The 15,799-nt window shown below is 41.9% G+C and overlaps 2 protein-coding genes across 3 annotated transcripts in view; one reads left to right on the top strand and one right to left on the bottom strand.

Annotated features, from left to right (window-relative positions):
- Positions 1-4,755, bottom strand: part of SLC4A1AP (solute carrier family 4 member 1 adaptor protein) — a 33,667-nt gene extending 28,912 nt beyond the window's left edge. The window contains exons 1-5 of the mRNA XM_068564121.1: positions 3,911-4,755; positions 3,499-3,694; positions 1,911-2,033; positions 1,069-1,129; positions 593-732 (exon numbers count right to left, since the gene is read on the bottom strand). Coding sequence (XP_068420222.1) covers positions 593-732; positions 1,069-1,129; positions 1,911-2,033; positions 3,499-3,694; positions 3,911-4,612 — 1,222 coding nt within the window. The 5' untranslated portion in view covers positions 4,613-4,755. The remainder of the gene's footprint in view (positions 1-592; positions 733-1,068; positions 1,130-1,910; positions 2,034-3,498; positions 3,695-3,910) is intronic.
- Positions 4,756-4,879: 124 nt separating this feature from the next.
- Positions 4,880-14,642, top strand: SUPT7L (SPT7 like, STAGA complex subunit gamma). Of its 2 annotated transcripts, none has more exons than XM_068564126.1 (6): positions 4,880-5,046; positions 5,916-6,016; positions 6,765-7,383; positions 10,875-11,199; positions 12,119-12,356; positions 13,933-14,642. In XM_068564126.1, exons 3-6 carry the CDS (start codon positions 6,971-6,973, stop codon positions 14,193-14,195), a joined length of 1,239 nt encoding a protein of 412 aa, XP_068420227.1. In that variant the 5' UTR covers positions 4,880-5,046; positions 5,916-6,016; positions 6,765-6,970; the 3' UTR covers positions 14,196-14,642. The 2 variants fall into 2 exon arrangements, with proteins under 2 accessions (XP_068420227.1, XP_068420226.1); XM_068564125.1 differs by having other exon boundaries at positions 4,880-5,126.
- Positions 14,643-15,799: the final 1,157 nt, after the last annotated feature.

Raw genomic sequence — 15,799 nt, 5'->3', positions numbered from 1 at the left:
GCCCTCGCACAGAAACGAAGACCCAACACAGCCATAAATAAATAAATAAATAAATAAAATTAAAAAAAAAAAAAGCCTTCTAGGGATGAAGACTGGGGAGGGGCAGGACAAAGAACAGGTATATTTAGTTATATAAGCCTTCGGTAGTTTTAAATTATATGTAAGTTACTTTGCAATAAAATTAATTTAAGAATAAATAAAAAATAATTATATACCCAGACAGATTTTTAAAAAATAAGGTAAATTTAATGCAATGACATGGGTAATGTCCATGATACACTCTTATGTTAAAATGTCACTAAAGAATATTATAAGTAACATAAATGCATTTGTGTATGCGTGGTTTTTTTTTGTTAAAGGATCTACTTCTGAACACACATCTACAGAAAATGTCTGGGAGAATATAAGTAAACAATGGTTACCTTTGGGTATGGAGAGAGGGAATTTTTTCTTTTCACTTCATAGAATTCCGTACAATTTGCATTTTCCCCCTCAAAAGAGGTTTTGTAACCTTATGTGTTAAATCTCCCTTCCTTCTTTCCTTCTTTTTTCTGTTGTTTTTTTTTAAAGAAAAGCGTTCCCACGTACTCACCTGCCTCCTGCCGCAGCAATCCCAAAGTGTCAAGGATTCGACAAGCTTCCAGTGAGCACTGGATCATTGCCTCTTTTTTCTTTCCTGAGTGAATAGCCTCAGCCACTAGCTGTTTTCCAGTTGAATCATCCACAGGTAATCTGCATTGGTTTGGGGGGAATTATAGCAGAGCACTAAGCTCCAATTCTCATGAAAAAAATTAATATTTTATGATAACAGTCATAGTTTTTGAGATGGCTTTTTAATCTCTCAGTTCATTTTGTTCTATCTTGCCAAGGTTGGACTTCAAATCTTTTCCTTCCACCTTTTACTCATCCCACCCTAACCCCAACGTGTTACTAAACTATCAAGGTCCAAATTCAGGAATAGGCTAAAATTAAGATTAAAGTTGCTCTTTGGGTTGTTGTCTGTACCCATAAATTAAACCTGAAATTGACCACTTTCCAGAAATGGATGTTAATGAGAAAAGAACATACCTCACCCTGCAAAGCCAAGTGCTATGACCCTGTTCATCAAATTCATATTCTAATTCTTCTCCTGTGGGAGGAAGAAAGACAAAACAATTTTAATAGCATCTTAAAGTTACTAGTTGATACAAAGGGAAAAGACAGCAAAGGTTAAGTAAGAATATAAAGTTCTCATACCACATTGAATACTAAATTTCAAAGCATTTCACTTCCTATTCCTAGGAATTATTATCTGATAATAAAATTAGAATGAGCTTGAGGCAGAGAAAAGCCCAAACTCAAATCAAAATAACTCTCCATACACAGGTTTGTCCCCTATATAGGAGCTTTAAGTTGTAGACTTAGTGTTAATTTATCACGGTTGCCTAGTTTTTAGAAGCATAAATATTAAGTGCAGAATGCAAGCAGTTCATATATATATTTACACTCATACACATGCGCACACATACACATAGATGTTCTCTCAAAGCATTTCTACTGAAACTATTCTCTGCGGAAACATTCTTTAAATCATACAAAGTGAAAATCCATGTTAAGAATTACAAAAGATCAGGTGAATAAGAAACAAAAAAATGACAAGAAGTTGGGTCAATCCCCCCACCACCCCAGTCCTGGATCTTTTGACAAGAATCGGATGAAGTCAGGCAAAAGTACTTCCTTTTTTCCAAGATGTGAAAAAATAACAAAATTCTTACTATTTTCAAAATAAACCTGAAGCAACTGACCACACAGGCAAGAAATGAACAAGGAGGAGAGCAGATAAATTACAGCATTTCTAAGTACCTGAAGATCTGGAAAACCACCCTGTTGTGGATACATTATACTGGCAGTGTCAGAATCTGTTTACATACCTTCCCGGTCAAAAAAACCTTGGAGAGCCTTTTTTGGATCCTTTATATAAAAGGCCTCTCTTTCCTGCTGAAACTCTAAGACAATAGGGTTCTCTTCAGCCTCATCCTCTACAGCATCTTCTCCTACAGGATACGGGAAAGAAAGAAAAGACAATCAGACATAAGAGACTATCTGAATGACACCCATTATCCCTTCAGGCTGGATAAAGATACAGTTATCAGTGATGAAAAGAAAGGTGGGGGGCGGGGGGGAGGAGGACAACCACAAGACCATCTGTATGAACATCTTCAGGTTTTCTAAATTGTGTGACAAGTTAAAACTTGTTTTCATGGCATCTTATTTTTGTTCTCCATCACTATATGTATTGATATTTTAAAAGCAAAATTACCTACCACATTCTCTATGTAAAAAAAAAAAAAAAAAGAAGTTCCTCAGCCCGGCATTCTCACTCTCTCACACCCAGGTCTAATACTTTGTCTTCAATATAATTTCCCAATACTTATCATATCCACCAACAGACTGCTCTACTTAGTACTCCCTTAAAATCATCAATCCCTGCCCCAAATACCACCCCAATGCTCAGCTTCTTAAGGGCTTCTTTTCCTTTCCTTCAAGTCCCAGCTCAAAACCCTTCTGTTTATAAACTTATAAACTGTCCCAACGATCTGTCAGTGCTGCCCAACAGAAATATAATGAAAGCCATATATGCAATTTACATTTTCTAGTAGCCACATCAAAAAAGAGAAACAGGTGAAATTATTATCAAGGAATCTACATAAAAATATTATGAACATTTTACATTCTTTTTTCACACTAAGTCTTTGAAACCCAGTGTGTATTTTACATTTACAGCACATGTCAATTTGGACTAGCCACACTGTAAGTTCCCAGTGTGGCTGATGACTACCATACTGGATAGTGCAGGTCTAGGTCCTCAGTGACTGCCCCCTTCTCTGAACCCTTACCCTAGCATACTAATGGTTTCTAGCTTTTGTTTGGCACTTACCACAAGTAATTTCATAAGATTTATCTGTCGTCCCAACAACATAGTAAGGCCATCTTCTAGCTTTTCAAAATCCTAGCTCCTGAATACCCATCCTCCAAAATGTCTGGTGTTATGGAAAATTCAATTTATTCCTCTGATTAGATATTTTCACATTTCAGGGTATTTACACAAAGTATGAAAAATTCAAAAGAACTCCTATATTGAATAACATTCCGTTTTATTTGATTGAATGTAGTTTCACCCCCTTTAGCAATAATCAGTAGTTAATTAAATAAATTTTAATGGTTAAAAATAATAAACTATATGCTGAGGAACTTTTGAACAAAGGAGTGCACTGTAAAGCACATTAAAAGAAATCAATAGTGCCCATAATTCAATTTTTTGGCATCAGAAAAGTTAATAAATCTGAGTTTTGGTAACCTAATGTGCAAACTGTATTTGTCCTATCTCAAAGTCATGAAAGCTGTATGATAAAAAGAAAAACAAAAAAACCCAAACAAAAAAAAACCAAAAAACATTTAAGGGTACTAGTAGAAATGAATTTAAAATATTAACCTCTGGCAGCAATTTTGATTCCTTACCCATTCCCCAGGTGCAGCCCATTTCATCATCTTGACTACTAGTATTTCTCTTTCTTTCAGCTGTATCCGTTTCCTCTTCTTCATCTGAGTCTTCTCCCAGCATCTTCTTCTCCAACATCATTTGTTGCTGCTTGCGCAATTCCTTTAATTGCGTTACTGTCAACTCAGATTCTGCCTCTCGGTCTTCCTCTGGCCCCTGATGGATCAAGCAAAAGAATTCTTTTACAGTTGACTGTTGAAGTCACTTTCAGAAATATGGCAATGTGTACAGAGGTCTGGAGAAGAGGGGCCAGATTCCTCCACTTTTGTAATCGCTGACTGAGACAATCTCCTTCCTTAGTGAAAACTTAACGAGCTCAGGAACGCAGCCGGGTGCACGCCATAGACTGCAATTCTAGGTTTTTCTACTTACCTGAAAAATAAAGAGCCGAGTGCTGCCTCCAAAGCGAAGAACATGCCCGACGTGGACCCGACAATAGGTGCGGGGGGGGATGCGGGTTTTGTTAAGAAAAGTGCCGTGGGTGCTTCCCAAATCGTAGAGGTAGAAGCCAGGCCCGTGGCCGTCGCATTCTGCCTCGGGACCGGACACCCTGTGCTGCAGCACAGCGTGGTAGCGAGACACCGAAGGATGCTCCAGGCACACGTCGCAGCTAGCGAGCCTCCCGAAAAGACAGCAACTCATCCCTTTCAAACTCCGGGTGCCAAGGATGGTGCCGCCCTTCAGCGTCTCTAGGCTGTAGGGGGCCGTGGCGGGGCCGCCCCACGGAGGCTCTCGGTAAGGGGGAGCCCGGGCCGGGCCGCCAGGGGAAGGAGCCGCTGTGGGGGGCCGCGGCTGCTCCTCCGCTGGGCCCCTAGTCTCCACGCTGTCCAGCAGGGCTGGCGGGACTTCAGGCTCCGCGGAAACGGAGTCCGGCAGCGCCGTGGGCCCCCACAGCGGCTCCTTCCCCTGGCGGCCCGGCCCGGGCCTTTCCTTCTTTACCTCCTCAGGGTTTGAAGGATTGGTGGCCGGGGCTTTGCCCCGCACCGCCGGGGGCAAGGGCAGGCCTGGCTTCTTGAAGTCGCCATTGAGTTCCTGCGAGGCCAGCGGCTCGGACTGAGAGGGACTAGCGGCCATCGTCAAGCGCGTGCAGCCTCGAAATCCGTCCCTGGGAAACCTCAGCCCCTCGGTCTCTACATTCCTCTCCACGCCTCCCTCTCCCCAGCCCCCAGCGGCTTCTCTGGCAGCGACGGTGGAGTTGCTCCTTCACGACCTAGAGCGTTGTGAAGAAGTGAGTATCCTGGGAATTTATAAGAAGAGGAAAGCAAAAAGGCGGTGCGGGTACTGTCGGAATGGGGACATCTTTAGAGGTTGCAACTGGGTTATAACGACTTCCTGTGGCAGCGCCTGATTGAGAAGAAGCGCTTCCGGCAGCCTTGAATCACTAATCAACACACCAGGCTTCCGGGCCTGACGCGACCCTTGTCTCAGGCCTCTCGGAGTCGTACAGCCGCCCAGCCCCGCGCCTGCGACGTGGCAGTCCATAGTGGAGCCTCCTTGCCTCGGTCCAGGTCCAGATGTCCCTGTGTCCGGGCTGCCTCAGCATTAGGCGACCCCAGGACCCTGTGATTGGCGCCTGCGCCTGCTGACGGTGACGGAGGAGCCCCCCTAGGGACTTGGGCATTGCTTGTGCTTGGTGTCTGTCCTTCGTGCTCCTTTTGGTGAAGCTAGGGGAGAGGGCGATTTTTGTTGTCACTTTGTTCATTCATTTATTCGTTCGTTCTTTTATTCTTTCCGAAACCGATTAATGAGGCAGCATAGTGTAGTTGTTAAGAGTGCAGGCCCTGGAGCCTGGCCGTGTTGATTTTCCCTCTCAGCCATTTCTGACATTAGGCAAGACAGTAAGCGTCAGCTTCCACATCTGAAAAGTGCGGTAATAATAGTATCTACTTCATAGAGAGTTTGGGAGAATTGAATTAACAGTAAAGGCAAAGCCCGGCATGTAGTAGGCACTCACTGTACTAAGATCACAGTTGTGAGAGATAGATGGAAGAATAAAATTGAGATAAGTACTAGTTTAAATATAGGGATAAATGCTGTGATGGAGACATGCAAAGTGCTGTGAGAATATAATGAAGGGAGATGTACTGGGGAGGTGATAGAGGGTGGTGACTTAAGCCATACTTAAGAATGAATACAAGTCTGCCAGGGATGTGGTGGGTGTCAGGGCATTTCTGGCAGAGATCACATCTTTAAGCTGTGAAAATGCATGGCATTCTCACCCTGAGTAGTCTGATACTGGTAGATCTAAGGTGGTCATTTTCTCCAGGAAGTTCCTCCTTTGTGTTTTCTCCTGCACCAGGTCTGTGTCTCTAGAACAGCTCTTACCACACACTTTAATATTGAAATGTCCTTTTTATGTTTTTCTCCCTCACTTCAGGGCAAGGATCTTGCATTAGTCTTTATCTCTTCGCATGATACCTGGCATTCGGTAAATGTTTGCTGAATTTGAAGAGACATATGGGCAATGAATCTGGAAGGGTGAGTTGAAGCCAGACTGTAAACGTTGTTGAATGGTAAACCAAAAAAATTTTGACTGACTTTTTTCCAATAGGCAATGAGTTTAAAATATTAAGTCTAGCATTACTGTAGAGAGTAGATTAGATATAAGGAGAGACTGAAGGAAGGGATATTCGTTAGGAGACAGCAGATATCTCAGATTCTTCTCTGTATACATCAGAAGTTGAATGCCTAAGACCGTTTAGATTAGTGGTTCATAAATTTTTCCACCAGGACCAGTTAAAGGTTCCCATGCCTGGCATTCACAAATTAAGAACCACCTCGGGAATTCCCTGGTGGTCCAATGGTTAGGACTTGGCACTTTCACTGCCCAGGCCTGGGTTCTATCCCTGGTCGGGGGAACTAAGATCCCACAAGCTGCATGGCACTGCCAAAAAAAAAAAAAGAACCACCTTTTCCTATCTTTAACTCTCTGCCCTTTTCTCCTACTGATCCAGGACAGATGTGTCAAGATACTCTGAGAAGTATTCCAGGTCTCATTTAAGCATCTTGCCTTGCAAATCGTTCAGGACTGGTTATGATGGCAGTTCTGGTAATGAGTTAGTAGGGTGAGATGGAAAATATGGACACTATAGCCCCAGATACTCTTGCAGCTATTAATCTACTGATGACCCAGACTCTACCTTGTGGTTCAGTCCAGTAGGAATTGTCCTAGTGTGTGATTGTGATGACTGGCATCTAACAGTTGTATTTCTCTTAATTTCTTCAGGGAGAACATCCTTGGTCCTACAGTGTTGCTGACACTGACATTTTTCTAAGTGGTCTTGAACTGCCTACTTTTTATGTAAATAACTGGCTAGACTTCACATTTTTCACTACAGAAGCCCATACCCTGCAGTTGCTAGAGATTTTAAAACACTACTTTTAGGATATCATCTACATTTAACTTGAAAGCTCTTCCTTTCTTATTCCAAAATGTTGAGATACTGGGGAGAGATACCAGTCTCATCAAGCCAGACCAACAGAAGTTCCTTTGACTTGCTCCCTCGGGAGTTCCGACTGGTAGAAGTCCATGACCCACCCCTGCACCAGCCCTCAGCCAACAAGCCCAAGCCCCCCACTATGCTGGACATCCCCTCAGAGCCATGCAGCCTCACCATCCATACCATTCAGCTGATCCAGCACAACCGACGTCTGCGTAACCTCATTGCCACAGCTCAGGCCCAGAATCAGCAACAGACAGAAGGTGTAAAGACTGAAGAGAGTGAGCCTCTTCCGTCCTGCCCTGGGTCACCTCCTCTTCCTGATGACCTCCTTCCTTTAGATTGTAAGAATCCCAGCGCACCATTCCACATCCGGCACAGTGACCCAGAGAGTGACTTTTATCGGTAAGGCAAGGCTTTGCTATATCTTACTTTTCTCAAAAAATCTTCCCAACAACGCTGTTAAGCAGGTAATCACATTTCCATGAGGAAACTGAGGATGAGAGTAATTGCCTTGGCCAAAGTTGCTCAGGTAATTAGTGGGAAGTCTAAGACTTGAACCCTGATCTTCCGAATCCAGAGTCTGTTATTTTTTTATTTTCTGATGCAACAAATATTTATTGAGTGCCTAATATGTGCCAAGCACTTTACTAGGAGCAAGGTACTGCACTAGTTTGTAAAATAGGCCATGGCCTCGTAGTCCTCAGAGTCTAGTCCTTCTGTTTAATTAAAAGGTGTAATATGGGTTTAGCTCAGTGTCCTCAAAATGAGATTCATGGACTTATTCTCCTACTATTAGGACTCTCCAAGTTCTATACAAGAATTTTTAATTGTGTATTTTCATTTTGATAACATAGTTTAAGAAATAATAATAGAAAAATGTTCTTGATACTTGGTACTCAAAATCTGGTCCAAGATCAGCAACATCAGCATCACCTGGGAGCTTGTTAGAAATGCAGAGTCTCAGACCCACCCAGACCTGCTGAATCAGAATTTTCATTTTAACAAGACCTCCAGAATATTCATAAGTATATTTCAATTTGAGAAGCCCTGCTCCAGATCCTCTGAATGACTGCCTTATAACCTAGTGCTACTACTAGGTTTCAGTGTGAAAGTTTGCATTTGGTGCCAAATAATTACTTTTTCCTTTTCATTTTGAACTTTGTCAGACCTATAGAAAAATTTAAATAATAGTACAACACACGCCCAAATACACTTCACCTGGATTCACCAATTGTTAACATTTTGCCACATTTACTTTCTCTCACGTATGTGTAAGTGTGTATATACACATTTACACACAAATATACAAACATATATGTACACATATACACATACACATAAGACTTTTTTTGCCAAATATTTTAAAGTTGCAGACATTGCAATATATCACCCCTATATTCTTCAGCATTCTTTCACCCCTAAATTCTTCACCTTATCCTAAGAATAAGGAAATTTCCTACACAATCCCAATAACCATTATCACATCAAAGTAAATGAACACTAATTAAATACTATCATTTAATATGTCTGTATTCAGATTTCTCCAGTTGTCTCCAAAATATCTTTTGTAGGTACGTTTGTCCGCAATCCTGGACCTAACAAAGATTCACGCATTGCATTTGGTTGTTATACCTCTTTAGTGTCTTTTTTTTCTTTTTTTTTTTTGAGGTATAGTTGATTTACAGTACTATATTAGTTTCAGGTGTACAACATCATGATTCAATATTTTTAAAGATTATACTCCTTTTAAAGTTATTATAAAATATTGGCTATATTCTCTGTGCTGTACAGTATATCCTTGTAGCTTATTTATTTGATACATAGTAGTTTGTACCTCTTCATCCCCTTCTCCTATCTTCTCTTCATCCCCTTCTCCTATCTTGCCTCACGCCCCTTCCCTCTCCCCCCTGGTAACCACTAGTTTGTTCTCTATATCTGTGAGTCTATTTCTTTTTTGTTATATTCACTAGTTTGTTTTAGATTCCACATAAAAATGATATCATACAGTATTTGTCTTTCTCTGCCTCTTTAGTGTCTTTTAAGCCAGAATAGCTTCCCCCTTTTATAATACATGATATTAATCTTTTTTAAGAGTTTAGGTCACTTGTCTTGTAGGCTGTCCCAAATCAGAATGGATTTGCTGATTATTTCCTCAAGATTAGATTCAAATGAAATGTTTGGCAAAAATACTACATAAGTAATACTGTATATCACTTAGTGCATCTGCCTATTGATGATAATAGTTGCTACTATTTTAATTGTCCCAAACTAATGAGAAAAGAACAGAAATAGACTTATTAAGTAAGGCTTGCAGTTGGGCCAGATGAAGGCCAGAAAATGTCGTGGTGTATTGTCTAATCGAAGGCTCTGAAGACATTGGAATAGTGAAAAAGGGAGGGAGAACTGTGTCATTACATGCTTGCCCCGTGTTAGTATAGATGTGCCCAACTTCAACACACTTACTCTGTGGGAATCAGTACCAAGTTTACATTTTGAGAGCAATTTACCTTTAACAAAATAATATTGTCCTTCATATTAAATTGATGCTATTATTTAGAATTTGTAGTTTCGTGTCAATTTTCTAATTTTAATTGTTAGGAAGATTCCTTGAACATCAGAAGTTTAAACGTAGTTTGTTTTATACATATTTAAGAAACTGTGTACAAAAATAATTTGCATCAGCTATGGGGGTACGGGAAGAATTATTTTCCTTTGAAATGGGTCCACATATTAAGCAAAGCAATACTGATTTAGCTCTGTTTATTAGGCACTTCTGAAGCCTTTAGCTTTTGGTCCAGAGAGACTGGCCATGGGAAATGATGATGCAAACAGTGAATGAAAAGTTATTAGGCAGTTGGTTTTCTTATGTTCCAATTATTATGTGAATTACAGTAGTTGCTACTGAGCAGGTCACAGCAGCATGGGTGTGCAGCTCCTCAGGCACTCTGTACAGCAAGCACAGGGTGGCGCATGTCAAGTATGGACCGGGGAAAAGTAATTTTCTGTACCCTATCTTATTTTTATCTATTTACTTTGTCAGAGGGAGGCAAAAGCTAGGAAATTTCAGGAGAGCAGGTAAATTATTAGGAGCTCATTAAAAGTTATTTTTAGGAGACCGGACAGTTTTTTGAGGTTTTTTGTTTTGTTTTGGAAAGATTAGGATCTTTGTCATAGTGATTAGGTGCAAAACAGTGTATTATTAAGAACATGGGATCTAAAGGCAGAAGCTCTATCACTTAATAATACCAAAAATCTTTTGGCAAGTCAGCCCCTCTGAACTTCAGTTTCTTCACCTGCCAGATAGGAATGTGAAGAAATATGGACCCCTACCCACTTCACAGAATAAAACAGGATAAAAATGCTTTGTAAGCTATATATGTTCTAAATTGCTTTTATAAAATTGAGTTCCTTTCCCAGCTTTACAAATGGTCTGTTGTAGTTAAATAAGAATCTCCTAATTGGGACTGTGAATTTCTAGAAGTCCATATATTGCCCAGCATGTGAGGAACCTATGTTCTGGTGAAATAGAGCACCACTGAGCAGTATCTGAGCTGTACTCTTAGAATTAATCAGATCCTAAAAGTGATCAAAATCCAGCAGTTGATATAAGGAGAAGGAAACTTCCTTTTCACTAGATACCCTTTTATACTGTTTACCACAGGCATCTATTGCCTGTTCAAACTTTATGTAATTGGAGCAGCTCAGGGATATGACTGTGGGTTGTTGAGACATGCCCTGACAGCAACAAGATGACACTGGGCTATGTAACCTGCCTAGAATTCCCCTGGAAAGCTGAGCCGGTGGTTTGATTGGGGTTGTAAACCGCCTAGGGAGACAGGACAGGTCACCCCTTTGCAAGAGCACTAATAACACTAGCATGTCTCCACTTTCAGTGGGAAAGGGGAACCTGTGACTGAACTCAGCTGGCACTCCTGCCGGCAGCTCCTCTACCAGGCAGTGGCCACAATCCTAGCCCACGCAGGCTTTGAGTGTGCTAACGAAAGTGTCCTGGAGACCCTAACTGATGTGGCACACGAGTATTGTCTTAAGTTCACCAAGTTGCTGCGCTTTGCTGTGGATCAGGAGGCCCGGCTGGGGCAGACTCCCTTCCCCGACGTGATGGAGCAGGTTTTCCATGAAGTGGGCATTGGCAGCGTGCTCTCCCTCCAGAAGTTCTGGCAGCACCGCATCAAGGACTATCACAGTTACATGCTGCAGGTGAGAGGACCCTGAGGAGAAGTGGGTAAAGATGTGTAATCTAGGGGTGTCCAGCAGGATCCCTAACACTTGCTCTAGGGTGCAGAGCACAGGGTCTTGGAACAGAGCAGACTTATCCTGCTTTCCTCTCGGCCCTGACTGTGTTCCACTGGCCTCATCACTGACCTGGCCAGACTCAGGGGTCTCCTTAAGTCAGTGAAATTATAGCATGTGGTTAGCCTGCTCTTATTCAACGAATATTTATTGAGTGCCTATTGTGAGTCAGGCACTATGGGATTCAGCAGTTAACAAGTTCCTTGAGCTTGCACTCTTGTTGAAAGGGAAACAAAAACAAGTAAACAAATAATGATCAAAATAATTTCAGATGGCGTTAAGTGCTGTGAGGAAGAAACAAAACAGAGTGAGGTGATGCTGCCCAAGGGTGCAGTGTGGTGAGGGAGACACCATTTTTGGTTAGAAACAGAAATATCTGAGCTCTTCAACCCTTGTTGAAACCCTGAGGCGTTTTGTTCACTGTTTCGGTTTCCCCAAATCTAAAATATGGTAAGGAATTCTTAACACCCAATCGTCTTTGCTAAGCGATCCAGATTTCCTGCAGTGTTCATTATCCACCTGTGGTACCTATGTCAAATGTTAGTTTTTATAGCTAAAAATGTGATCTTTTGTCCCAGTTCTGATATAATAATACAGCCTAAATATTTTTCACCTTTATGCACCTTTTAATTAATGACATGCACATTCTCTGCTAAACAGATATTCTTTACATGTCTCTGTCATTCACGAATTTCAAACTCACATTCCTTCCTTTGGCAGTGATGCTTTATGCATATTCATATTCTGTTAGCTTTTCCATGGGATGCCACAAGCTGACTATCCAACTTGCTTTTAACTTGGAAAACTGACTCTTGCTTGCCAACAGATTAGTAAGCAGCTCTCTGAAGAGTATGAAAGGATTGTCAATCCTGAGAAGGCCACAGAGGACACTAAGCCTGTAAAGATCAAGGAGGAACCTGTGAGCGACATCACCTTCCCTGTCAGTGAGGAACTGGAGGCTGACCTTGCTTCTGGAGACCAGTCACTGCCCATGGGAGTCCTTGGGGCTCAGAGTGAACGCTTCCCATCTAACCTGGAGGTCGAGGCTTCACCACAGGCTTCAAGTAAGAGAAAACAACTTACCCATTTTGATTCTGGGAGATCTGCCAATCTCAGTACTTCTGGCGTTTTGGACTCAAACTCTGGAGATGGTAGAACAAAAGTGGGGATGGGCAGGAGAATGGAAAGTCTGAAAACAAATACAGCTTCACTGATCTACAGATACCAACATTCTCTTTGTAATTAAGGAAGAAAGGACTAGCAGAGCTTTACGGACATTCTTTAAAATTATTTCTCGTTAGGATGTAGATGCAATAAGTGATTACCAGAGTTAATTCAGCTGACCCAGCTGGGTGGGCAGATGGCCTCCTGTTCTCTGTATTCTGGTCTTTCCTGATTCTTGTACTGAATTGATTAAGGCAACTTCCAGACAGATGGAGTAATGTTAATTGCTCAGGGATGTTTGAATAGTTGGGGTTCCTTGCTAAAGTACCCCCCAACGAGTTGGAACTGAAAGGAATTGAAATAGGGCAACCCAGTTACAGGCAGCTGGCCTCTTCTTCCAGATAGACCCTGTGATTACCTTCAGAACCAGATGACTTGATCCCTAAGTCAGTTAGATTGCAAATTAGTCTAGACACTCAGTTCTTTACAAATATAAATTGTCGTGTAATCAATGCACAAATGATGCAAATAGCCAGTCCTCCAGTGTAGCCTAAACAGAAGTAGGCCGCATTTTTTAAAGTATTGGGCAGAGAGTCTTTCACCATGGAAGACGTAATAACCACAGAACAGTGTTGCTAGAAGACACAGAGGCAGGAGAGCCAAAAAGAAATTGTTGCAGATGTAGGGGTCATGTCTCTTTTCAGCAGTCTGGGAACAGCTGCCAGCATTTCGTACTGGTCATTAACTTTTCATAATGTGAGTGAGGACCAGGGACCCAAACACAAGGCAGGAAAACAAGACAGCCCCATGAAAGGACGGGCCAATGTAACACCTGACCAAGAGTCCATGGTTGTGCCTGCCTTTGAACCATGAATCTTTCCATGTGCAGCTTTACTTCCCTGGTTTAGGGAAAATGGAGGTGGATGAGGTGGGGTAAAGGAGGGTGAGGAAGTGGAAAAGAAGATATTTAGAGTTGGTAACTGTTTGAGCAGAGAATAACAACCAGATTCTCCAGCCAAGTAGAGAATCAGAGTGAAAACTGCTCTCAAAGGTCATCAGTCAGCCCTGGGTGGTGCATGCCTCCTACTTTGTTCCAGCCTTTTTTTTTTTTTTTTAATAGATTTTTTAAAACAAATTTTATTTATTTATTTATTTATTTTTGGCTGCATTGGGTCTTCGTTGCTGCGCGCAGGCTTTCTTTAGTTGCGGCGAGTGGGGGGCTACTCTTCGTTGTGGTGCGCGGGCTTCTCGTTGTGGTGGCTTCTCTTGTTGCGGAGCATGGGCTCTAGAGCACAGGCTCAGTAGTTGTGGCGCACAGGCTCAGTTGCTCTGTGGCATGTGGGATCTTCCCGGACCAGGGTTCGAACCCGTGTCCCCTGCACTGGCAGGCGGATTCTTAACCACTGTGCCACCAGGGAAGCCCTGTTCCAGCCTTTCTTACTGCTAGTTAGTTCTACGTTCTTCTTCCATTCCCAGGTACAGAAGTAAATGCTTCCCCTCTTTGGAACTTGGCCCACGTGAAAATGGAGCCGCAAGAGAGTGAAGAAGGCAACGTCTCTGGGCATGGCGTGCTGGGCAGCGATGTGTTCGAGGAGCCCATGTCAGGCATGAGTGAAGCTGGGATCCCCCAGAGCCCTGATGACTCAGACAGCAGCTACGGCTCCCACTCCACTGACAGCCTCATGGGGTCCTCCCCCGTTTTCAACCAGCGCTGTAAAAAGAGGATGAGGAAAATATAAGGCAAAGAGGGAGAGTTGCTCTCCAGACCTACAAGACCCAACAGAAAACCTTGATGTATTCTAATTCGTTTCCATAAACAGTGATTTGACTTTTATTCTTAAACACAGTGGGTTTTCCTGATATCAGTGGAACTGGATTTAACCAAATAAGTCAGTCTGCTTTTTCCTTTTGCATCCAGTTTTTGTAGTTTTCCACAACAACCAAGCTACCTTTCACAGACATCATGACACTGGGATGGTAATCCGGAGACCAAAGCACTGTCCCTGACATCTACTGTGTGACTAGACAAGTGACTTAGCTTCTCTAGAGCTGTTTCTCTTGCACAACTAAGAAGAATCATACTGCTTGACCTACCTTGCAGAGATATTATGAAGATGGAGATGTTAAGCCTCAAAGCTGTGCTTGAATAGACTCACAAGTAAATATATGCTGGTATCAGATGTCAATTTTTTTTTAACTTGCTTCATTTTTGGTCCAAGTCCTTGGGAATCCAGTGCTAATACCTAATAGGAAATAGCTAAACACTGCATAGCTTATCAGTAGTCTTTTTTTCAAACTGTTTTTGCTGCCCACGAGGTCGCCTATAAAGTCAGAGCGGTCTGTGGTAAACAGCCTTTTTGCTTATTCAGACAGCCCTCTACTATCTTAGCCACATATTTTCTTCTTCCTTCTCTAGACTTATTCCACGTATTTCCACCGTCTTTATTTTCTTATTTCCATTCAGATTTTTTTTTTATATTTTCACCACGTACACTTTTTGATTGCTCCTTTCATTTTTCTCCTTTGTGAATGAAGCAAACAGGACCTGTCCAAGGACAGGCTTATGCCTGTTTCATTTGTTGCATCTGCTTGGCCATCAGAGGACAGTCCATTCCTTTGCCAGAATTCTCTGCACATTGTGTTTCTACTGGATGGGCAGCCTCTAAAAGGATAACAGTATGCACCTTTCTGCTTTACATCATGTCTTGAACAACTTTACTGCTGTTACTCATCCGTAGCAGTATCTGCCCTGCTTGGCATCCGATAGTCTCAATCAGTATTTATTAAGTAAATGATGTAGCACTGGAATAATCAGGAGTAATTAGCAAATGTGTGCATGTTAAATACTGCTGAAGTTTGGTTTGGGGGTGCAGAATACAAGTCTTGTGAAAGAGCACTCCTTTAGTGGAGACCAGAAATCAAGGCCCACATCATTGAGTGCCTTAAATGTCCAGCACTGAGAATAAATATGAATGCAATAGCAACAAAATGAGGTTATAATTTAAACTGTTACCAGATCATTTATAAGTTTGCTAATTGTACATCCTTGGCACGTTTATCTAAACCCTTCCTGTTCCAGGCTTAGCTTCATTTTCCCTTATTTATTGATGAAAGTACACATCAGGTGGTCAGTTTCCATAAAGTAGCCACCTAGTATTTAATTCATTCACTTAGCAAACATTTATTGAGTACCTATTATGTACTGGGTCCTCTGCAAGGAATACACAGATGAGTAAGACTGTCTCTGCCCTTATGGAGCTTATAGCATAGGCCAGACAAGTTCCTCTTTAAGGAAAAAGTATACAAAGGCACTAAGGGAAAAAATCAGGTATGTTCAGAGTTT

The sequence above is a fragment of the Eschrichtius robustus genome, chromosome 15 (assembly GCF_028021215.1).
Source record: "Eschrichtius robustus isolate mEscRob2 chromosome 15, mEscRob2.pri, whole genome shotgun sequence".
In the NCBI taxonomy this organism is placed as follows: Eukaryota; Metazoa; Chordata; class Mammalia; order Artiodactyla; family Eschrichtiidae; genus Eschrichtius; species Eschrichtius robustus.
This window is presented reverse-complemented; position numbering and strand designations above follow the sequence as displayed.